The following is a 26,205-nucleotide window of genomic DNA, read 5'->3' on the forward strand; positions in this document are numbered from 1 at the left end:
AAACATTTACACCGCACTTTGACCTCTACAAACACCTGTTTGACATCACCACCGACATGCAACATCATTCTCAGTGGTCACAAATCAAATACTAATCAGTTGCTGTGTATATATAAAGATACAGAGGCAGCAGGAATGCAGCATGTGAACTAAGAGTGTAACAGTACACCTATTGGCACTAAATTGTTTCGGTACAGGGCATTCGGTTCGGTATGGCCATGCATGCCGGCGCCCCCAACAAATGGCGGGAAACATAAAATATGTTTCGCGTGCGGAACTTCAATTTCCCACTCTAGTTCCCAGTATGTGTGTGTGTGTGTGTGTGTGTGTGTGTGTGTGTGTGTGTGTGTGTGTGTGTGTGTGTGTGTGTGTGTGTGTGAGAGAGAGAGAGAGAGAGAGAGAGAGAGAGAGAGAGAGAGAGAGAGAGAGAGAGAGAGAGGAAGAGAGAGAGAGAGAGAGAGAGAGAGAGAGAGAGAGAGAGAGAGAGAGAGAGAGAGAGAGAGAGAGAGAAAGAGTATGCACCCTCTCTTCTATACTCAAAGTTAAAATGTTATATGGTGGTGTGACCTGTGAACTATAAATCAATGGCAATTTACTATACAGTAGTATATTTTGGTTGCGACTAAACAATTCATTTACATTTTAGAATTAAAAAAATATTTAATCACATCTGAAAATGGAATTGTACCTCTCCCTGTAGAGAGGTACCTTGAACAGCAAGCAGCGATATTACTTTTTTAATATATTTTATATTTCATTCAAAATGTTATAACAAATTATTAATTACTAAAAAAGTCCATAATAAACAATAAGAGATTTCAGTTATGCATTTCCCCTCTACTGTACCAAAAAAAGAATTACAGTTAAAAACATGGCTTCAAAAGCCAATGTGTGTGTACCATTACACCCCTAATGTGACCAGGTGTAGCATGCTGGGTAATGTAGTGTAGACACCCTGATAATACATCACATACTGTAAACCTCACATTAAGGAGCAAGCAAGATTAAATACACATGGGTTAAAACTCATTAGTAAAGACCTATTAGTGCACTGTAACACCAAACAAAACATGAAACATGAAAAAAAGAATAGGTCCATCAGCAGCACAAAGAAATTAACCCTGCAAAGGCATTTCATTCCTGAGAAGCAACTGGCAATTAGACTGGCATCTGTTTTTGCTGGTCCTTGTGATGTACTGTAGTGACTGTACTGTATATGCATGAACGTCAAAAACGTCATTCCAAAACCTTCCAGGTAAAACCCTGTCAGTGTTTCTGGTCCCCGTCTGATAGCCATCATTAACTGTAGTACTAGGTACACTCGTATAAAACAAGGTTTTATGTGGAGCTAAAAAAGGCTTGATAGATCACTTCATGTATGGTCCCTAAAAAACGTATTTTTATTTATTTTTGCATTGTTCTGATATAATTTATAACACACGTTATAACACATTAATGTGGCCCCTCCTCCCTCGACGACACCAATACAGTAGCACACACCTACTGCCCTAACGGATGATGGCCAGTAACATCCCAGACTAAGTAAATACTATACTTAGTCGTGACACCGGTGCACACTGCACAGCTATGTATAAACCAGGCTTGATCACATGAACCCTATTCTGAGGGGAATATTCTCTGACAGCTCACAATGCGTCATGTTGCGACACGTCGTAAGCTTGCAGATCGGCTATTTTTGGTAAAGAGATTTGGGGCCCTATTTTCGCCGGTGCCTTACCCATTATCCATAAACTTCTTTGCCATTTTTTGCTATTTTAAAATACATTTTCAAATAGTTCAACTAGCCGTTCTACATCGACACGTTGTGAGCTTGTAGATTGGCTATTTGAATTATTTGAAAATGTTTTTAAAAATAGTAAAATCCCAGTCAAATTTATATATATAGACGAGAGGATTTAAAGACGTGGTGAAATGAAAAATACGTTTTTTAACACTTTTAGAGCATACCGTGATCACAATATGGACATAAATTTAGTAACAACAGATGGCAAAAGAAAATACATTTTTGTGTATTCTTATATCAAAAGTCCCTAAAAGGCCAATCTTTATTACTTCCTGTCAAACGAAAACGTAGACAGACAGGCCCTTATGAATAAATATGAATCTTGATTTAATTCAACTGTGTGATTCCCATAGCTGCATGTTCCTCCAAACACACCTGATTTTAATTACAAGGCTAGTCCGTTTTGAATCTCAACAAGATGAGGTCCAGAGATGGTGTATTACTCATTCTAACTTAATCCGTGCACTAAAATATGTATCTGAAAACATTTTAGGTTAGAAATAAGCAACGTAGTAACAAACATGCTTCACACTGGCCCTCTCTCTACTCCCTTGGGCAGTGTGAGCGACAGGCTACACAAACACTAGCCTTCAGCTGCAGTTAGTTGGATTCAAGCGTTCCATTAGCCTGAGGGGACGGGACCATCTCATTGATTGAGACGCTGCTTCGGACTGAAACTTCAAAATAAAACGACCAAAAAAAGTCATTTCACCACGTCTTTAAGTACAGGCAGGGAAAATGGTCTCTGCAGATACAATACAGTACATACACACATTCCAGTGGGTGATGAATGATGAGGGAATATTTTTGTACAAGTCTATGCTTCTTTTTTTATTATTATCCTACTCCTCATACCTTTGCAATGGTTCAGTATCTCATTTATATGGTTCCAAACGGAACAATTTATCTATGGTTCTTTTTTTATAGAATCCACAAACGCACAAAGACGTCCCATCAGATGGTTCCATATACGTTCATGTAGCAAGCTACAGAAGCGTTGCTCTTAAGAGCATAGAGTACTTGCGCTAGCTGTTGGTGAGCAAGGCATTACTGTATGCCAAACTGTGTTAAGAACCCCCTCTCTGCCATTGACCTGTTACCAGGCTTTTTACTGTATTGTGAGACAAGCTGTTGCCGTGACAACCTCAGCAGAGAGAGCGAGACAGAGTTGTGATGTTGGCAGAAGTCGGGACAGCATTAATGAAAGCCTATCAGAAAGAGAAGACCCGACAGGTCTTAAACTGCTCCCTGGAAGAAGGAAAGATATGAGAAGAAAGCGGGCATAAATGGAGTGTTTGACTTCCAATGAGCACATTTTGAGTGACAAAAGAAGAGGACGAAAACAGAGCGAACGACCGAAGGAAAACAGATTACAGTCTTGTGTTTGGGGAAATATACCACACATAACATGAACTGCTAAGACAAAGTACAGATACAGTACACAAGGTTTAACCACTAGCTACCTTCAGACTAGTTTACTATTTAATACTATTTCGTATGACTGTGTCACGTGCCGAAATAGCAAGCTCATAACGTGTCGCAGTGCAATGTGTCGTGAGATCAGCTATTATTTTTAAATAAAGCCTAATTTATAAGTATACATGAGGCTTGTGTGTGTGTGTGTGTGTGTGTGTGTGTGTGTGTGTGTGTGTGTGTGTGTGTGTGTGTGTGTGTGTGTGTGTGTGTGTGTGCGTGTGCGTGTGGGTGTGCGTGTGCGTGTGCGTGTGCGTGTGCGTGTGCGTGTGCGTGTGTGTGTGTGTGTGTGTGCGGGTGCGCATGCGTGTGTGCTTGTACGTGTGTGGACTGCATTTATACAGTGCTTTTCTCCAAAGTACTTTACAATGTACTTCACATTCACCCGCCGATTCACATTCACACACCGATGGCGGAGGAAACCATGCAAGGCACCAACCTGCTCACCGGGAGCAGTTAGGGGTTCAGTGTCTTGCTCAAGGACACTGCGACTTTGCGTGTGTCTTACCTGTGTGTGAAGGCGAGGGCATTCTGTGTGGGCTCCGGCCTCGTCTCTAAAGTGGGCGTGGTGATGATGTCACACATCTCGTCCGTGCCGTTGATGTTCTCCATAGTGGGCGGGGTCACAGGAGTCAGCGGTGAGGAGAGCTCCCCTGGAGACTCCTGCATAATAACAACCAAGACACGTTAACGGCTAATTGTCATCCTGGAGCACCATCAGATGTTAACCCAGTCAATCCGGGAACGCATCTACAAATGTCTTCTAAATCCTAACTGGTTTCTGAAAAACGTATGTTTCTATATCAGTGGTGCTCAAACGTTTTCATGTCAAGGATCCCCAGAATTATATGTATTTGGCCACGGAACCCCATCTGAAAATATGTTGTTCCAGGGACCCCCAGAAGCAAAGATTTGAGTTAAAAATGTTTGCTTAAAAAAATTCTAGATTTTTCTGAAATAGCAGATCTACAAGTTCGCAGCTGTGAGCTTGTAAATCTGCATTTTTGAATAGCCAAAGTAAAATAATGGTTAAAGTGGTTAAAATCTAAAATGACACAGATGCTTTCCTGGTTAATCAGTAAGTCAACCAATTAATCAGGTTCCTTGTTTTACCCTAAACTTGAATCAAAAACAGAAGAGATATTGTATACACATTTTATATACTGTACATCACATTTCTTCTTATTAAGCTCTCAGCCTGGTCACCATAGAAAATGTCGGCATGTTCTAATAATCTCATAAACAAGACAGTCAATTTGGCAAAGAGAGGGAGAGAATGTGTGTTTGTATGCAGGTGTGTGAGTGACACAGAGAGGGAGTCAAAGACAAACAGAGATAATATTTATATATATATATATATATATATATATATATATATATATATATATATATATATATATATAGAGAGAGAGAGAGAGAGAGAGAGAGAGAGAGAGAGAGAGAGAGAGAGAAAGAGAGCAAGAGAGTGTTATCAAGCAAGTGTTAACATTCTCCTGCACTGATAATCTCTTGGTAGCAGCACTAAAATAACAGCCTGCTTTAGTGAAGCCTTCCAGATTGCCTATACATGTAAATGACGGTTAAAATGGCACTGGGAAATCACACAATTAGCAGATGAACACTTATCTTTATATCCCATACTAGCACCAGAATTATACCAGAGACAAATCATTTACCAGTCACACAAAACAGAGCTATTAGGACTCAGAACTCAGTCATAATTATATCTCAACAATGACACTGTCCATTCATCCCTAACGGACAGGATGTAGGAAGAAAATAAGAGGGAGATTAGCCTTACAGTATGTATCTGCTCTGCAGTCATTAAAGTCACGCTAACATTCATTTTGGAGTCTGTTTTAGCGACACCGCTTTTAGCTCATTACAGCATTTGTTGATATGGAACTACCGGTGAAAAATGAATGCTGCAGCATCCACCGCCCGGGGATATTTTAGAAAGCACGTTATCAGAAAATGTATTTATTAACTGTAAAATACATGAATAAATACATTTCCGGTACATTTCCAGTGCCTTCGTCATTTTGGCGCGAGTGTCGGGGAAGACACTCGCCAAAAAAATTTAATCGTTTTTGGAGAAGTTGTCAAAAAAACATTATTGTGAAAAATACCCCAGTCAAAAATAACTTAGGTTGTGTGTTGACTGTTTTCTTATTTCCTTGTACATACTGTTCACACACACACGCACGCACTTACGCACACACACACACACACACACACACACACACACACACACACACACACACACACACACACACACACACACACACACACGTACACACACATACACACCCACACACACACACACACACACACACACACACACACACACACACACACACACACACACTCACACACACACACACACACACACACACACACACACACACACACACACACACACACACACACACACACACACGTAAGTACGCGCCTTATATACGTGATAAGTGAGACACTGTCCAGTTGGTTCTATAAAAATATCCCCCGATAGGGGAGTGCCAAGGCTACATAGCATCTAAATCCTATCTGGGTTGCTTCTTTAACAGCACTAATGAACCACAGTGTAGAGGGAGGCTGGGTAATGAACAGACCAAAACACTGTTATAAGTCTGTTAACTGGCTTCTAGATTAAAGAAGAGATTTGAGGAATCTCTCTGAGACAAGCTCATTGTCCCCCATGTATCGTCAGATATGACCACAAACATGCAATTATCGGGTATTCTGCACAACACATGCCTCACACACTCACAGACTAATTATGGCTTCCAATTCATGGAAAGCATGTACTGTAAAGTACAGTACAGGCTCTTGTTTTCTTTTTTGCACTTTATTATGTGATCAAAAAAAGGTTTTTGAATGAAAAATAATCTATATGATTGGTTCAGTTGAATCAGACTTCGGTACTCCAGATGACATAATACTGACCACATAATTATTAGACACTGTCTTTTTTTTTTCTTCCAATAATAACTCCTAGCAGCTTCTGTTACTACATATGTATTAAAAAATATCGAAACTCTATTTAAGCAAAGGTAACTGTGACTAATGTTTACCACTAAGGGGGTTGCTTGATTATGTACACAAAATAGTTGTGCTGTAGAAATGTTGTTCACTTAATTTATTCTCCTTCGCCAAAAATAACTGATGTGTCGTGTTAGCTTATGTTTGCTAAGCAACACCATTTTACGCATCCGCATAGCCGCAAGGGTCTGCAGACAGTGCACGCAACGGCTGAGCCTGTGATTATACTTGTGTCTGCAGACGCATGCACATTCAAGAGCAACACAAGCTGCAATCAATACAAGGCATGATCTAATGACCTTCTTCCAGACAACAACTGAAGTTGACTATATCTTGCGTAATTTGTTCTTCTTCTGGGCATTCCTGTTAATCTCTGAAGATCTCATATTCTAATATAATCCTTAAGCAATGCTTCGAGAAGGCTTTTCTATTCAGGTTTTTATTCTGTTCTGTTTATATAACATTCTACAAACATGGCAAATATCACTTCAATTTCAAGTCCAATTTCAAGTCCTTCATTGTCACACAGAATAATACAGCGGGTACTGACGGATCTCCCTCAACCACTCCTCAAAGAAAGCATCTATTTTTCGTTTTTGAAAATCTCAGTGTAACTGTCTGCGCATAAAAGTATGCGTGGCCATAAAATCTAGGATGTGCGCGGAAGCCTCCACAGACATGACAAGGCCACACGGACGCAAGTATAATTTGGCCTTTATGCCTCAGTCACATTAATCTTCAGGTGGCTCAGGCAGTGAGCAGCTGCCTTTCGTTTCAGACTCAGCGGTATAGTTGTGTTAGGTTAGGACAGTGTTGTCATTGTACTGTACCTGAGAAGGAGAAGTAGCCAACTCCATCTTCTCTTGGCTTTTCTCCTTGGCCAACCGAGCTGCCTCTTTGTACTCTGCAAACTTCTCTGCAAACTGGACACAAACAACAGACGATACAATGAATCAATACAATGACCAATCAATACACATGGCTTTAATCTGCTACAAGCTCAGGTTGGCACATACATGTAGTTGTGTTCAACGTAGGTTCGGGAGTAGAGACCGCCCTCTGCTCAGCCACTCAAGTTCATGATCAAGTTCACCTGCACTGCTTATCTCTCAGCCAATCCACGTAGCAATCACTACAGTATAAATACACCTGCGATTGTATCACTTACCTGTTTGATTTCGCTCGCGATACTCAGACAACACAAACACCAACAAAGCAGATATAAAGTAATCGCCTTTTCTTTTGCTCGCAATCGCAGGTAAAAAGCAGTTTTCCATTTGTTCTTTTCTCCTCACATCTAAGCAGCAGCACTGTTGCTAAACCAAGTAAAGCTAAAGTTAAAACAACAGTGCTAGTGTTTTTAGATCAAGCAGGTAGTATATCAGGTATTGTATAGCGTGCGTCCTCCGCCGTTCCATCAATGGACGAGCGCGAATTGCACTTGTATGCCTCCGACGACGAGGAGCTGTTTTCTCTGTCACCGTTCTCCCATACGGTGTCAGAGTCCAGCTTCTCGTCGTCGTACGTCCGCGGGTCCGAACCCGAACCTCGGCGCCCGCCAGCACAGCCGAGACGCGACCAGCGGAGCGGACCCGCGGACGCGTCCTCCTCTCGCCGCGATCAGCGGAGCGGACCCGCGGACGCGTCCTCCTCTCGCCGCGGCGCCGTCACAGCCGGCGGCAGTTCGCACGGCCCCGTGCCGCTGCTTTCCATCTCCTTGTGGACTGTCGCCGGCCTACAGAGCGTGCTCGCGGCGAGGGGGGTTCCGTTCTCCAGAGCAGACCGCAAACCCGAGCTGTTTCAAGCCTACCTGGCCCACCTCAGCCCAGCAGTTCCAGGTCCAGCGGCCGCTCCAGCGGCCCCGCCCATGCAGGCTCTAGGCTCCGCCTCCCTCCTCCCCCCCCCTCCCACCCTTCCTTCCCTCCTTTCCCTGCGCAGCCGTCCACCATCATCTGGACGGCACAGCGCCCCCCCCCGCCCCCCTAACAGGACGGCACACCTTGCCTCCTCCTTCAGCGCAGCATAGCTGGCTGCTTCCTTTCCCGGAGCGGCGCCGTGCGCCTTCCTCCCTCCCTTCCTCCCTCCCTCCCTTCCCCCCCCTTTCCTCAAGGGCCTTGCGGCTCTCCCCCCCTCCCACCCTCCTCCCCCTTCCCCCATTTCCCTGGCGCCGAGCGCCCCCTTCCCTCCCTCCCCCGGGACGGCAGTACCTGCCTCCTCCTTCCCCGGACCGGCGCAGCGCGCCTCCATCCCTTCCCCCCTCCACCCTCCTCCCCCTTCCCCCTTTTCCCGGCGCCGAGCGCCCCCCTCCCCCTCCCCCCCTCCCTCTAAGCGGACGAGGAAAGACCACCACAGCACGGCCGCCCCGCCACCGGACCGGCACGCCGTGCTTCCTCGCCGCTCAGACCGGCGCCGTGCGCCTCCCTCCCCCCTCCACCCCTCCCTCTCCCCCTCCCACCCTCCTCCCCCTTCCCCCTCTTCCCGGCGCCGAGCGCCCCCTTCCCCCCCTCCCCCCGGGACGGCAGCACTGCCTCCTCCTTCCTCGGTCCGGCGCATCGCGCCCTCCTCCCTCCCCCCCTCCCACACTCCTCTCCCTTCCCCCTCTTCCCGGCGCCGCGCGCCCCCTCCTCTTGATAGGCACCGCGTGCCGATTCCTTCCTCCCCTCTCCCCCCTCCTCCCGGGACAGCACCGCGTGCTTCCTTGCCCCGACGGGCCCCCACCCCTACCAGATCGGCGCCGAGCGCCATCATTCCTCCCCCCTCCCACACTCCTCTCTCCTCCCCCTCTTCCCGGCGCCGAGCGCCCCCTTCCCCCCCTCCCCCGGGACGGCAGTACCTGCCTCCTCCTTCCTCGGACCGGCGCAGCGCGCCTCCCTCCCTTCCCCCACCCCACCCTCCTCTCCCTTCCCCCTCCTCCCGGCGCCGTGCGCCCCCCGGCCCCCTCGAACGGCACCGTGTGCCTTCCCCAGATCGGCGCCGTGCGCCTTCTCCCCGACGCCGTGCGTCTCTCTCCCCACTTCCCGACGATCGGCGCAGCGCGCCTCCCTCTCCGGAACTCCACAGTCCGCCTTCCCCGGGTCGGCACGCACGTTCCTCCCGGCACCGTGCGCCCCTCACCCATCATCGTCACGCCAGGACAGCCCGTTGTCCCGCCCCGGCCCAACGGCGCTCAGCTCTTCACCACTCCCGCCTCGGCCCGGCCGCCGCCGCGTCCCCCACCGGGGATGCACCCTCCACAGGGGCCGCACCCCCGCACACCTGGCAGCCTACTCAGGCCCTGCCCCCGCCCACTCAGGCCGCGCTCCCGCCCACTGCGGCCGCCCCACTTCCTCCGCCTCAGTCTGCACCGCCTACTGAGCCCATACCTCCCACCGGGTCTGCGACACTCACCCAGACCGCCTCACTACCCAACCCGGCCCAACTGTTCTCGCTCCTCTCCTCCATCTACTCCCAGGCCCCGCAGGCGTCCTCCAGCCTCGCACCCGACCCCTTTTCCGCGTTCGAAGGGGCTAACCTGTTCAACGCTTTCACCCCCCGAGCCCCCACCCACACCCTGGCCACGGCCACCCCAGCCGAGCCTCCCCTAGCCGAGGCAACCCGGCCCTCTCCCGTTAGTGTTTCCCTCCGACAGCAAATCTTGAACGGTGGGTACGTCGACCTGGCGGTACTCCTCCAGCCGTCCATCATCGACCCCCTCCGCAATAGGGAAATTACAACGCCCTTCGGGTTCCTGGCCCAACTCCGCCAGTCCCTCCCCACCCGCTCCCGCGATCTCACCCCAAGTGAATTCGCTTATTCATTCTCCCTCTTCAGGGACATCATTTGCTCCGTTTACCCCGGCCGTCGGGCCGAATTGGATCAGTACATGTTCAACGTACTAGAGCTGGCCATTCGGTTCGGCGGCACGGGGTACTATAATTACCACGTCCTGTTTGCCACAGCAGCAGCCGCCCGCATCCAACAATTCAATGTAAATTCATACTGGGGGGCCCTGGACCGTGAACTCTACTGCAGGGTGTTCACGGCCAGGGTCGCGCTGTGTTGCGACTTGTGCGGAGCCCCTTCCCACCCGTCCGCCGTCTGCACTACGGCCACTGAAAAGCCCCGGCAAAGTGGCAAACCACTTCAGTCCACCACCGCCAATCCACCGCCCCTTTTTCCCCGCAGTCGATCCGCTGCACCCCCCCCCTCCATAGTCCCCAGGCTATCCTCCAATCTCTCCCGTTCCGTGCAGCCCTCAAACGCCAACGATGCTAGAGGGAGGCCAGTGTTGTTTCAGGCCGGCAGACAAATCTGCAACAATTTTAATGACGCTGGTTGTTCATCATCGGCTTGTCGCCTCCTGCACGTGTGTTCATTCTGCGGGGGAGCTCATGCCCGCCTGCCCCCACAACCCCACATCCACTCCCACCGCGTGACTAACACAGCAGTACCTTCGAACGCCCATCATCATCCCAGCCCTCACCACTGCCCTCCGTAATCACCCCGACCGGCCATTCGTCAATTTCCTCATCAACGGGTTCACCCACGGTTTCCACCCCGGATTAACCGTCACCCCCACCACATCCCACACCTGCCACAACCTGCAATCCGCCATCACCGACCCAGACGCAGTCGACACCCTTATTGCTAAGGAGGTAAGGGAGGGGTTCATGATGGGGCCCTTCGACACACCACCATTCCCCGTGTACCGGATCAGCCCCATCGGCGTGGCGACCCGTAAATACTCGGGGAAGAAGCGCCTCATCATGGACCTCTCCTCTCCCCATAACTCTCACGTCCCCAGCATCAACAGCACCATCCCCAGTCATGATTTTTCCATGAAATACTCCACCGTCACGCACGCAATAAACCTCATCCATCTCGCCGGTCACGGGGCCATGCTGTCCAAAGCAGACATTACAAACGCGTTCAAGGTACTGCCCTTACGCCCCGAATTTTGGCCTTTTTTCGGGGTGGCCTGGAAGGGCTCTTTTTATTTTTCTGTTAGGCTCACCTTCGGCTGTAAAAGCAGCCCCAAATTGTTTGACTCATTATCCGAAGCCCTGTGTTGGATCTTATCAAATAATCACCACATCCCACACCTCGTTCACCTACTCGACGACTTCCTAGTCGTCGAGCCCCCCTCTGCCCCCCTAGCACACGGCCTCTCCACCATCCGAAGGGTTTTCGCAGAACTAGGCGTCCCCCTCTCCGAGGAGAAAACAATTGGCCCCTCGACCAAGCTAGAGTTCTTGGGCATCACCCTCGACACCATCGCTTTCGAGGCCTCCCTCCCCCCGGAGAAGCTTAACCGAATAACCCTCCTCTTGCACAACTACCTCCTGGCCCCCATCTGCACCAAACGTCAGTTGTTAGCCCTACTCGGCCATATCAACTTCGCACTCCGCATCATCCCCCAAGGCCGTCCTTTCATTTCCCACCTCCTCACCACAGCCTCCTCCGTTCCCAACCTGCACGATAATGTCACAATAGATCATTCCTCCCCGCACAGACCTCCGCCTCTGGCTCCACCTCCTCACCAATTGGAACGGCATCACCTTATTTCACGACACGATAATTTCCAACCCTCACGACATCCAACTGTACACTGACGCGGCCCCCTCCCTCGGTTTTGGTGGCTTCTACCAGGGACGGTGGTTCGCGTCGGCCTGGTCACCAGATTTCCTCGCCTTCATCCCCCCCTCACCTCACCCTTCCTCGGCACTACACGAGCTTTATCCGATCGTCGTGGCTGCACTCATCTGGGGCCACGAGTGGTCCCAGAAATGCATTCTTATCCACTCCGATAACCAGGCCACAGTAGACATAATCAATAAAGGCTGTTCCAACTCCCCCGACATCATGCCTTTCCTCCGCCGTCTCACCTGGTCCTCCGTCACCCACAATTTCATCATCCGTGCAGCCCATATACCCGGTCACAATAACCTCATCTCTGATTCTCTCTCCCGTCTCTCCTTCCAGAGGTTTCGACAGCTGGCGCCGGACGCGGACCTCTACCCAACAGCCATCCCTCCGTTTTCAGAGACCATCTTCACCTGAACCCCCAGCTCCGTCACCTCCTCATCCAGTCACGCCACCACATCATCAACGGTTTCGCACCCAGGACACTCACCACCTACCTCACAGCATGGAACACTTTCAAGAGGTTCCACACCAACACCGGCACCCCATTCCCCTCAACTGACGTCACCATTATCGCAGCATTCCTGACGCACTGCCACTCCCATCTCCACCTCCGCACCTCCACCCTCCAGGTCTACCTCAGCGGGGTCGGCTTCTTCTTCCGCCTGTTGGACGGATTCCCGAGCCCGGCCATCTCCCATCCCCACATCACCATGCTGCTTCGGGGCCTTCGCCGCAGCGAAGTCCCGACCACACCCAGACGTCATCCCCTAACCTCCGACCTGGTTCTCCACTGCCTCCGTACCCTCCGTGCCGGCTACCTTACGCCCCACATCTCCTCCACCCTGGAAAGCATGTTCCTCCTGGCTTTTTTCGGTTTCCTCCGGTGCTCCGAGCTGACCTCCTCATCCTCCCGGTACGACCCCTCCCACCATCCAAGCCTGGCCGACATCACCTTCCACTCCTCCGAATCACTCACCTTCACCCTCAAGCGCAGCAAGACGGACCAGCTGGGGCGTTCATCCACCATTCATCTCTTCAGGACAGACTCCCCCCTCAGTCCATACGAGCCCATCCTCCGCTACGTCACCACGAGACGTTCCCTGCACGCCACACCTCAAGACCCCCTCTTCATCACAGAGACCGGCTCAATCGTCACCCGTACCTGGTTCCACCACCACCTCCGTCAAGTCCTCTCCCTGTCCGGCCTCCCGCCCCAACAATACTCCGGTCACTCCTTCCGGATCGGCGCCGCCACCACCGCATCCCGGCAAGGCCTCCCGGACCATCTGGTACGCATCCTCGGACGGTGGTCCTCCCAGGCGTACCACTCATACATTCGGACCAACATCCAAGACGTGCACCACGCACACATCACCCTGGGCCGCTTGTAACTGCCGCATATTCCTAGCCTGTCCGCCCCGGAAGGGGGTCCCCTCCTTCGTGATCCTTCCCGAGGTTTCTTCCACCCGACCCTCCCGGTGGGAGTTTTTCCTCGCCCGACCGAGGGTCCAAGGACAGGAGGAATCATGTGACAGTTGCCCGCCTAGACCACCCCTCCCCCCCCCCCGGTCACCTCCACAACCGACGCAGCCTTTTGGGGGCAGCGTTTCCATCAGCTCATCTCCCAAGCAGCCCACTTCGGCTAATATTAGAGATCCGGATCTCCGATACGGGCTAAGTGGCTGCCCGCCTAGACCCTCTGGTCATCTCCACAAACCGATGTTGCCTTTTGGGGGTAGCGTTCGGAGCAGAGGCGACAGACAGCTCCAGGGCCGAGCAACCATGGTCGTCTGGCTCCCGAGACTACACCCCCACCCTGAGTCTCGCCCCACCTCGGGCTCCTCATCAATACACATACTGCACATCTCATTCCTTCAATAAATACTGTTTAACTTGAGCAGAAGGTGTGGTCTCTTACTAGTGAAATGTAGTTGTGTTCAACGTAGGTTCGGGAGTAGAGACCGCCCTCTGCTCAGCCACTCAAGTTCATGATCAAGTTCACCTGCACTGCTTATCTCTCAGCCAATCCACGTAGCAATCACTACAGTATAAATACACCTGCGATTGTATCACTTACCTGTTTGATTTCGCTCGTGATACTCAAAAATGCCCTCCTCCTCCCCAACATTCCCCCATAATTTTTTGCTCTCCTAACATCTCTACCTTCTTTCCTCCAGGAGCCCCGGGGGGGGTAGCGTTCGGAGCAGAGGCGACAGACAGCTCCAGGGCCGAGCAACCATGGTCGTCTGGCTCCCGAGACTACACCCCCACCCTGAGTCTCGCCCCACCTCGGGCTCCTCATCAATACACATACTGCACATCTCATTCCTTCAATAAATACTGTTTAACTTGAGCAGAAGGTGTGGTCTCTTACTAGTGAATGTACACATAAACACCCTTGCATGCACATCATTGAAACACGCACGCACGCACGCACGCACGCACGCACGCACGCACGCACGCACGCACGCACGCACGCACGCACGCACGCACGCACGCACGCACGCACGCACGCACGCACGCTCGCTCTCACACACACACACACACACACACACACACACACACACACCGTGTGTGTGTGTGTGTGTGTGTGTGTGTGTGTGTGTGTGTGTGTGTGTGTGTGTGTAACTCCAGTCATTTGCTGTCTACATGTCCTGAGTTTGTTAACCTCTTAGAACACGTCAGAGAAACATTGAGTCTGACTAAAGGTGATCTCAGGCTATTTCAGTGACAGCAGAGATACAGTAGACCTCAGAGGAGGGTGAACTCAGCACGCTAGCCTACACACACACACACACACACACACACACACACACACACACACACACACACACACACACACACACACACACACACACACACACACACACACACACACACACACACACACTCACACACACACACACACACACACACACACACACACACACACACACACACACAAATAAACAGGGCCAAAAAATACACACACACGCACACGCGCACACACACACACACACACACACACACACACACACACACACACACACACACACACACATAAACAGGGCCATAAATACACACACACACACACACACACACACACACACGCACACACACACACACACACACACACACGCACACGCACACGCACGCACGCACGCACGCACGCACGCACGCACGCACGCACGCACGCACGCACGCACGCACGCACGCACGCACGCACGCACGCACACATGCACACACTCCCACAAACACACACACACACACACACACACGCACACAGTATTTATACATGCTACTTCTGTGTAGAACCAGTTGGTTCCATGTAGAACCTAAAAAAGTCTCCACATGAAGACACTGTGATTTATTCAACATGGATGTGCTTTAAGGCAATATATACTGAAGTGCATCATAGACTGTGTCTCAGTGTACATGCCCTGAAAATGCACACGGCCCACCCATCTGACCACTTAACACGGCTGCCGCCCGGTCAGATGGTCAGATGGGTGAGCCGTGAACATTTTCAACATTTTCGAGCGGGCCCCGATCCAGGAGAGGTTGAGAACCGCGGTACTAAAGCACATTTCTGGTGTCTTTGAGTGGTGCAGAAGTGACATCAACAGCTCTGCTTGGAACCGGAGTGTCTGCCATGAATGGACTTACAGTAAGTAACTCAATATTAGTTGACGTCAATAGAAGACAGAGTGCAGGGGCTTTTAGTCTAACAGTATCAGGAGTGTAACTGTTACAGCAAATTGGAAAGCCAATCCTCTCTTAATGTGTGTGATGTACTAAATGGCTTTCAAATCATCTGGCTGCTACTGAGAGGCTGCCTGGACAAACACCTGCCGAGGTGGGTGGGTGGGTGGGTGGGTGCGTGTGTGTGTGTGTGTGTGTGTGTGTGTGTGTGTGTGTGTGTGTGTGTGTGTGTGTGTGTGTGTGTGTGTGTGTGTACCTTAGCTAGGTGATGCTCTGTGGAGAAGCCCAGTCCGTAAACAGTGTTAGCTCTGCTGTCAGCCCACTGGCCAAACTTCTGTGACGTCTTGGTGAATGTCATGTTGGGACTGATGGTGCTGTTGATTATTGCCTGCAAGACACACAACAATCACTTTCATTAGTATTGAAATACCATTGTTAATGGACATTGAGATTTCATTTAGACACTTCAGCTCAGAAATAACCAGACCGTTAATGAACCATTTACCACTTATTAACCATTACCATATTAACCATTACCCATATATGCAATGATATTGCATTCAAGTTTGGCGGTGTGACTCTGCTCATGTGATATTAAAAGATTCCCTGTGCAAACATGTCACAGATCCTCAATCACAAACCCCCCAGAGCAGAGCATAAAATACAGTTTTACATAACATTGAACCTTCAATGCATAATTAAACTTCCACAATCGTAGTACAATCCATAGAACACAGTACAATACACAGAATCATAGAACCACAGTACAAACACAGAATCAACCTACCACAGTACAAACACAGATTCAACCTATAACAATATGAACTAAATGCCACAGGGAGGAGGCCGGGGAGGTGGAGGGAATTTGAAAACAAACAGCTGAACAGCCAGCTTAGACAGCGAAGCACGTAGACTGAATAGAGAACAGAGGCTGCTTAAATGAACCGCCAGAGTAACACTGCGGGTATGAGGGCGTGAGTAAATTAGCTTGTAGCGAATGAGAATGACAAGAGGTTGAACGTACTGACTTAAAGGAGTACGACTGTATAACTTGTTAGCAAATGGGGGGGGGGTCCGGGGAGTGTGAATGAAGTACAGAAACATTCTGCCTTCCGTGTCTACATGAACTATCGTTGCACTGAATTCCATATGTCGGTGATCATATGTGCTTGTGAGGACCAGATGTCCTCACAAAGACAGAAAGATCTACAGTATGTGTTCCAAAATCTTGCCCAAAGGTCACCCGAGGTTAGAAAATGAATGTAGTCAATAAGCTAATCCACTGAGTCTATAACATCTGTAGTCCATGAAGCTAAGCAGAAATCGAAAGAGATTGGAGTCTGTTTCGTTGAGCAATGCTGTGACAGAAGATTCATTGCTGATCAATTATAATGATGTTGCGCAACTGCTGAAATTCTGAAATGCACACAGTGATTTGTTAGGAAAAGGGAGAAGTGGTGTGTGTGTGTGTGTGTGTGTGTGTGTGTGTGTGTGTGTGTGTGTGTGTGTGTGTATATATCCCTGTGTGTGTGTTTGTGTGTGTGTGTGTGTGTGTGTGTGTGTGTGTGTGTGTGTGTGTGTGTGTGTGTGTGTGTGTGTGTGTGTGTGTGTGTGTGTGTGTGTGTGTGTGTGTGTGTGTGTGTGTGTGTGTGTGTGTGTGTGCCAGTGGCAGTGGCAGTGAGTGTGAATATGTCAAGTCATCTTTATTTATATAGCACTTTTATAAACAGGAGTTGCTTTCCAATCGAGGATGACCAACAGCAACATGACTGCTATAATAAACCATAATCCACTAAAGCACAAAAGTTAAACAAATGAATCACAGTAAAATTATAAAAATCAACATAAAAATCAAGTAAAATATAAAGTTAAGAGAAGGAGAATAAGACAGATAATACATTAAATGCTGTGAAGTGTATTAATTATATTAATGCAGTGAATGGTGCACACTCAAACAGAGCTAAAGCAAGAGAAGAAAGGTGGGTCTTTAGATTTGATTTATAATTGTCAGGGCTTAATGGGATGGGGCACTATTCCAAAGTTTAGAGGAAGCCCGGTGACCTTTGGTTTTTAGACGTGTCAGGGGAACTGAATGGAGCTGTTGAGAGGATGACCTGAGTCAGTGGTTCTCAACTTTTTCTGGACCAGGGCCCAATTGAAAATCTCAAAAGCGTCCGTGGCCCACGGCTGCCGTGTTAAGTGGTTAGATGGGTCTGTCTGTATCACAAAGAAAACTAATTTTTCAAGTTTTAAAGAAAAAATCACTCCCAGTGTGAGTAAGCGGTGCCTACTCACAGGCGGTACTACTCTATTTGCTGTGTGGGCGCTGGTATTCAGGCGGTATAACTCTATTTGCTGTGTGGGCGCTGGTATTCAGGTGGTACTACTCTATTTGATGTGTGAGTGCTGGTATTCAGGCGGAACTGTGTGTGTGTGTGCACGTTTGCTTCGCGAGAGAGCTGGCTTGTGTGTGTGCATGTCTTTAAGTGTGTGTTTAATTAGTGTAATTGGTTGCAATCAGCGGCAGCTGTTGATGCCGTGCTCATACGGACGGACAAACACACACGGTCAAATGTTGAGCGGCTGGCGCCGCTAAAAATACTATGAAATTTGTTTCACATATTTATATTTTTTAACACTATAATGTTATATTATCCTTAAAACCTTATTTGGGGTCCCACTCAGGCACATTCAGAGGGTGACAGACTTTAGGTGCTTAAGCACCTGCCCCTTTGCCTCTGATGCCCAAAGTGCCCTTTAAAGAAAAGGGGGGGGAAGTGTTTTCTTTCTTTTTTTTAATTAATGGCCTGTCCAACACCCGTGGCCCTTATCAAGAAGAACATTTGACAAATAATAATAATGTAATTATAATTATTATGTATAATTATATTATAATTAAAATGAGCTGGCTGCCATCAGTCAATTTTAGTTTCACTTTTCACATAATGCAGTGCTGTCAAGTGCCCTCCCACCTCGTTAATCTTGCAGCTGCATTGCAAACAACTTGAGACAGGCACGCAAGCCTGGTAAGTTCACTCCCAAATATATATATATTTACACTTCACGGTTTGTGCAGATAAGATTAGCTACAAAACTGAGATGTGTTCTGCCTTTCAACCCAGCAGCCAAAGCCATTACCATACCACCCACATGGCTCCCACCCCTACCCGGCAGCGACCGGGCCTTCCACAGCACCAGGATTGTCGCGCAGTAGTGACAACCATCATGGCTGCCCCAAGAGTACCTGCTCCCCTCAGTTCAGTATGTTACATGCAGTAACATAAACGTGCTTCTGCACTGCCTCTCTCTTCTCTGCCTCGCAGAGCGTGCGTACCAACACATGGCAGTGTAGTTGCATTTAGACTCCAAAGCCCGGGGGGACGGGAAGGTCGGCTGAGACTACGATTGGCTGCTCGACTTTACGGTCAGGCATGTATCTGTTGAGTTAAGGTTAGGGTGGCAGGCTGAAAAAGGCTACGGTCACACATCTGCATCAAGACGCGTCAGAGGCAGCAGCTTCCCCGTTCACTTCAATAGACCATATTCACACGGCGGCCATATAGGAATTTAACATTGAAAGTGCCACCACCCGGGGTGGCTACTTTCATTGACTTCATAGAAACATGGCCGCCGTGTGAATATGGTCTATAAGGGGCTGATCGTCCAGTTGCATCCCGTTGCACTGTGTTGTAGGCGCTGAAGTGCATGAAGTCCGACTTGTATGAAGCCTCAGGTTCAACATTGATGAACCTTGACCTGGTGCCAGTCAATAGGGCAGAGGTGCCGTGCGGTGACCCCACTTGGCAGCCATCACGCTTGTAGTTTTATTTCAGTTAGCCAGTAAGGTGTGGGCGCTGAAAGCTTAGGAATGCATCTGTTAGGGTTAAGGTTAGGCTAAGTGTTAAGTGTAAAGGTTAGCGCAAGAAGATATCGAATCAGTGTACATTATTGCAATGTCCCCAGAAGTTTGCAAAACAAACATATGTGAGTGTACAGTATGCGAGTATCTGCATGTCTGCGAGTGTGCATGTGTGTGCATGTGTGTGCGTGCGTGCGTGTGCGTGTGTGTGTGTGTGTGTGTGTGTGTGTGTGTGTGTGCGTGTGCGTGTGCGTGTGTGTGTGGGTGAATGTGTGACCACTGACCTTGGTCCCGTCCAGACTGATGATGCGGTAGACGTTGCGCGTGCTGTCGTAGAAGAAGGACACGGTGACGGCGTGCTTGCTGGCGGGCAGCCAGTTCTTCTTGGTGCTGGGGTCGATCTGGAAGACGTGCGCCCGCGTGCTGTAGATGGGCTGCTCCCTGAACGGCACAAAGAAGAAGTTGTGAACCTCCTTGTGTTTCAGCACCAGCGTTTCGCCGAAACCCGCCGCGTCTCCTCCGGCCGAACGACGCCTCCTCCCCGCCTCCTCTGGCGGGGAGCGCTCGGACCGTCCCGGCAAACGTATCACCAGCTCTCTGTCCTCCATGACGATGATGTCACCCCGCGGGTGACAGGGAGACAGAATGAGTGAGGGCTCCTATGTGAGTATAACGACCACCTATTTATTCATGAGTACACTCCTACAGGTCATTGCTAGAACAACAGGAATACAACTGCACTGTTTGAACAAACTACAAACTACAAACAAACTGTAAATAAACCCCCACCACCCCATCTCTCTCTCTCTCACTCTCTTCTTCTTCTTCTTCTTCTTCTTCTTCTTCTTCTTCTTCTTCTTCTTCTCTCTCTCTCTCTCTTCTTCTTCTTCTTCTCTCTCTCTCTCTCTCTCTCTCTCTCTCTCTCTCTCTCTCTCTCTCTCTCTCTCTCTCTCTCTCTCTTTCTCTCCCTCTCTCTCCTAGTGTCTAAGCGTGTTTTCTCTCTCTTTCTCTCTTTCTGGTGCTCAAGCTGTCACGTTTTCTCTTTCTTGCTCTCTCTCTCTCTCTCTCTCACTCTCTCTCTCTCTCTGTTTCTGTTTCTGTCTTCCCTCTATTGCTGTCCTGCTGTGAAGGGTGGTTATATCTCTCTCTCTCTCTCTCCCTCTGCTCTGATATGGGAACGTGTGGTGTGAGTTGGGTCATGGAGGGGAAAGGAGAGTGAGGGCTGGAGGCTATTTATAGAGAGTAGGCCATGGTAAACGAGTAGACACGCCCCTGAGTTCTGACCCTTCACACGCATAAATATTTATACACACATGGTCACACACACACACAAACACACACACACACACACACACACACACTCAGACAATTGCACAAGGTATCTGACATACAGTATGGTTTGGCTTGGTGTGTCTGTGTGTTGGTGGTATAAGTACATAAACTGTAGATCACAGCTTTACCATCAGGTTGAGGTTATTAATCCTATGAATAACCTTTAAGTGACCCCTATGTCTGACCCATTTTAATGGAGATTATATGAATAATCCACCCAATCCAGTCCACTGTTCTCTCAAAACTTCAAACAATATCCTGAAATTGGCCAGAATCATATGTACCTCTGTGTATGTTTGTATGTGTGTGCGTGTGCGTGTGCGTGTGTGTGTGTGTGTGTGTGTGTGTGTGTGTGTGTGTGTGTGTGTGTGTGTATATATATATATATATATATACCCACACATGCACGCACGTACGAGAGAGAGACACACCTGGTGTCTCTCTCTCACACACACACACACACACACACAGACACACGCACACGCACGCACGCATGCACGCACGCACGCACGCACACACACACGCACGCACACACACACACACACACACACAGCTAGGGGGCACAGGCAGCTTACACTGCACAAAGCAGGGTTGAAGTTAGACATCAGAGGCTGCACTGTAAATCCTGAGTGTTAATTAAACGCTGACGGTACAAATGGTACACTCTCAGTGTTAAAGGAACACTGAGGATTTGACTGTGTCTGTCCATTTGGTTCCATTTGGGTCAATTTATACATTCTCAAGATTACTGCCATTAAAAAGTCATTACTTAGATTACAGTTTAATCTACGGAGAAAAGTAACTTGTAAGAGTACTTTTGCGTTACCAAAAATAAAAAAAACATAAGCGATTTCTTGTGCAAATTGGTTATATTCTCCAGAGGTAGTATAGGCGGAGCCTACTTTAAGTGTACCGTTGTATGTATTGATTCTCCTGTCATTGCATAGCCTAGTAGTCTATACAGCCCACAATCTTTAGCACTGACATACACTATCACCTTTACGATTATGATTTATTAAACATGATTTATGTTTACTTGATTACAAGTAAACATAAAATCAAGTCGAGTCTAGCCTACCGGAGAGGCCACCTGTGTTGTGGAGCTGTGCTTGGCTTGGAGATGCTTCTTTAAATCAAACCTGGTAGACACTTGTCACCCAGTCATAATTTGCTTACCCCTTTCACCAACAAATCAAAAATAATTTGATACTTAAACCACATACAGGCTGACCTATCTCTGCCTTCTCTGAATCTCTGCCATGTTGCTAGCTGACTGAGCTGCACTATTAAGTGGAAACTTCCCCTGTGCGCCTTGTCAAGAAGTAGGAAATAAACCAAAACAGTGCAAATGTGTTGGACTTTTCATTTGTGGCAACAGATAGGTAGACTTTTATTGATTCCGCTGGGGAAATTCAGGCGCCAGAGGCAGCATAGCAGTTAATGTACAGATACAGAGTGAGTGAAGTACTGTGAGATACAGTCATAGGAAGAATGAACATCACAAATTACAGAATCAAGCCCTATAGGCTAAGGCCAATAAGTAAGCAGAGTCAGCAACAGAAGGAAAAGGGGATTTTTTGTTTTTAGTAACAGATTATTTTCTTGAAAACATAACAAAGTAACTGAGTACTTAAATTACAAAACCAATGCATTATGTTACTCGTTACACAAAAAGTAATCGGAGTACTCTTAACGCGCTAACACATACCCCCAACACAGGAAATGAATATAAAAATACACAGAGAGACAGTCTTAAGGGCCTTATGGTACCTTCTTCAGTAAGAGTGTAGAGAGAACTCTCAATTTGTGAAGAGTGTGTTTGTATTATCAAGAATAACGATGGACAATGTACAGGGAACAGTGGTGTTATGTATTAAATAACCCAAATGCACCAGAAAGATAAGAGTTGAGTAGTATACTGTAGCTGTGTGTGCTTCTGTCTGTCTAGATGTAAAGATACATACAAAGATGTAGATAAAGATAGAACAGTAGAATGATATTTATCTGCTGTCCGGTTGGCTCCGCAGCGGCCCACTAACATTATTAACAACAGAGAAAGTAGATGTGTGGGGGGGGGGTGGAGGAAGGGAGAGAGCAGGAGAGAGGAGGAAAGAGGAGAGAAGGGGTGGGAGAGGGGAGAGGAGAGGACAAGCAAAGGTTTTAGTATGCAGAGTGTGTTGCGTGAAGCGAGGGCAGGTGATGGAACGTGAATGTTAAAACAGAGAGGGGGGAGAGGGAGAGAGAGGGGGAAGGAGGGGGCAGGAGGAGTGAGGTAAAGAGAGAGTGAGGGAAAGAGAGAGGGAGGGAAAGAGAGAGGGAGGGAAAGAGAGAGGGAGGGAAAGAGAGAGGGAGGGAAAGAGAGAGGGAGGGAGGGAGGGAGGGAGGGAGGGAGAAGGGAGAGAGAAGGGGCAGAGCAATAAAGGGAAGGAGAGATGTAGGTGCAGGAGGTGTTGATGAGTGGGGGAGGAGGATGAAACTGGCACTGTTTAGAGTTTAGACTGCAGCAGAGTCTCCCCCCCCCCCCAACACACACACACACACACACACACACACACACACACACACACACACACACACACACACACACACACACACACACACACACACACACACACACAGAGTGTGATGAACTCTGTCTAGTTACCTGAATCATTCTTTCATTATTATACTTTCTTTCTTTTCAGGTCTTCAGTAAATTTTTCTCCCTGAGTCCATCTCTGTTCATCTCTATCTTCCTTTATTTTCACTTCCTCTCTGTCTCTGTCTCTGTCTCTGACTCTGACTGATTGACTTACTGACTCTTTCTCTCTGTTGTTTACTTTTTAAATATGCACTAGTTTTGGCTGAAATATCAGCTATCTGTTCGAAAACTACAAGTGTAATGGCTGCCAAGTGGGGTCAACTTCCTTCTATTAAACTTGCCTTCTATGTCTTTAAATGCCGTTGACAGTATAGGTCAGGAGCCCATCTCCTGTTTTTGTAGCATAAGGCAGCTCGATGTACAAGTACACCCCCTAGACACGACGCCAGGGGTGTTTTGGTCGCTTCACGCAACACCACGGAATGGGGGCAATATCTTTTCACACTCACGCACAGGTACGGCACGGTAGCCAAGTACCCAAATGGCTACTTTGCATAACAGGTTTACAAGTGAGTGTGCAAATGCATCCCCAATCCTCACATATAGGCTACATGAGCAACACAGCTACTGCTGCCAGTATCCTATCCTATCTGCATGCAACAATGCCTCAGCCACCTTCAAAGAAGAGAAAGATAGCCTACTCGTTCAAAACTTTTAGTTTCAGCTCCTATAATTCAAGGCATTCCTTGAATAATTAGTTTAAAAAGACTAAAACTAAGCTAAAAAATCACACCCTGTGTGAAGTGGGCGGTGTCTTGCTAGCTAATCACAATACTGAATGGAGTCAACCAATCATGTACAAAAAATAAATACATTTATTGAAACACTCTTTATGATGGACGAAACCATAACTTAAAAAAAACAAATTTATGTTTTTTTTAAAGTTATGGTTTCTTATATAGGGCTATGCACATGTGTCATGTGACACTGGCCAATCACAGTCCTGAATTGACTGTGATTGGCCAATCACGGTGCAGGGTTAGGCGGGGTACTTTTTGGCCAATCACAGCGCAGGATAATTGTACAAATTTCCAAACCTCACTTATAGGGGCGGTTTCACCACCCAAAAATAGTAATTTCCTAGACAAACATGTTTCCTACTTTAAGGTAAAATAAAATGCGCGATGTGCATGACATCATTAAAATAGAGTTCCACCAAAATAAATCACCAATACACCCCATTTTTATTTAACATTTGTATGACTTGGTCCCAAGATCGAACTGGGAACCTTGCGGTTTCCAGTTCACTCTAACCGGCCACTCTAACCCTGAGCACGGCAGTGGCTCAGGGTTAGAGTGGCCGGGAGTCTGCCGCCCCACAAAAGTAACTAAGTACATTTACTCAAGTACTGTACTTGAGTCAAATTTTTAGGTATTTTTTACATTACTTTATTTTTGTACTTTTACACCACTACAATTATTTGAAAACTTTAGTTACTAGTTACTTTGTAGATTTTAATTATTATTAAGAAACATGCATTAACCACTTCAGAGTAGCCAATCTACAAGTTCACTTGTGAGCTTCTAGATCTGCTATTTTCAAAAGATTTTATACATAATGATACCTTGTGAAACGGGACATTCTGCATAATGAGTACTTTTACTTTTGGTACTTTAAGAATATTTTGATGGCCATACTTTTGTACTTTTACACAAGTACATTTGGATTTCTACATTGCAGTATTGATACTTTTACTTAAGTAAAACTATTTAGTACTTTTTCCACCACTGCCTCCCATTGTCAGAATTGTCACTCTAACCACAAGGCCTTAGATAGTGTATGAAATGCTATAGTAATACTGTTAAGAATGATGTAGCGATCACATAACCATTACATAATCTCCTTGTCTATATTAACTCCCGCTCAGATCTTCTCTCCTTTTTCCTTTTTTTGTTAATTAATTGTATAAGCTCTTCTTTATTTACAGTTGATAATCTCTTAACTTTCTTATAAGCTTAATCTTGTGGTTCTAAGAATTATAGAATTATATATTATAATTGGTTAATAACTAGAAGGTTCTCTTCTGAATCATCTCTTCTTGAAATGACTCACAGAAGCATCTATACGGGCTCCCTTCATTTCCAACCGGGCTTCGCTGCATTCTGCAAACTGTGACCTCCAACGTGGAACCAACCGATCCAAACCCTAACAGAATAAACTAACCACATTTGGTCCCAGCAGAATCCACTATGAAACCCTCTCCACCTGACGAGTTCCCTTCAGGACAGGTACACCCGATTAAACCTGAATCCATTGAAGCACCAACTACAACAGCCCCCTATCCCAGATTCTCCCACAGGGAGGACGTCCGGGAATCAGTGAGGAGGCTCGAGGCCAATTTTGCCTTACGTCAAGGGATGGATGGATGGATGGATGGATGGATGGGTGGATGGATGGATGGAAAAGCATAACATGTGTAGTTGTCCAAAGTGGAGCATATGTTACAGCTGTGCCCCTCAGCATTGATTAGTAACACACACCCCACACACACACACACACGCACGCACGCACGCACGCACGCACGCACGCACACACACACACACACACACACACTCACAACACACACACACACACACACACACACACACACACACACACACACACAGAGACAGAGAGAGAGATCTATGTAGAAATTAAAACATTTTATTTTAACATGTGTTGCCTACAGGGCATTTTCTGGATAAACAGACGTACTACAAACAATAAGTGTTAATACATCAACTAAACTAACACAGGTCAGTGCTCCA

The 26,205-nt window shown here is 47.8% G+C and overlaps 1 protein-coding gene across 2 annotated transcripts in view; it reads right to left on the minus strand.

The window, feature by feature from the left end:
• homer1b (homer scaffold protein 1b) overlaps nucleotides 1-20,291 on the minus strand; it is a 36,141-nt gene extending 15,850 nt beyond the window's left edge. For both annotated transcript variants that reach the window (XM_080432581.1, XM_080432580.1), the window contains exons 1-4: nucleotides 19,769-20,291; nucleotides 15,882-16,013; nucleotides 7,150-7,242; nucleotides 3,786-3,940 (exon numbers count right to left, since the gene is read on the minus strand). In XM_080432581.1, coding sequence (XP_080288707.1) covers nucleotides 3,786-3,940; nucleotides 7,150-7,242; nucleotides 15,882-16,013; nucleotides 19,769-20,092 — 704 coding nt within the window. In that variant the 5' untranslated portion in view covers nucleotides 20,093-20,291. The remainder of the gene's footprint in view (nucleotides 1-3,785; nucleotides 3,941-7,149; nucleotides 7,243-15,881; nucleotides 16,014-19,768) is intronic.
• Nucleotides 20,292-26,205: the final 5,914 nt, after the last annotated feature.

Source organism: Gymnoscopelus braueri (genome assembly GCF_963280865.1).
Source record: "Gymnoscopelus braueri genome assembly, chromosome: 7".
NCBI classification, from domain to species: Eukaryota; Metazoa; Chordata; class Actinopteri; order Myctophiformes; family Myctophidae; genus Gymnoscopelus; species Gymnoscopelus braueri.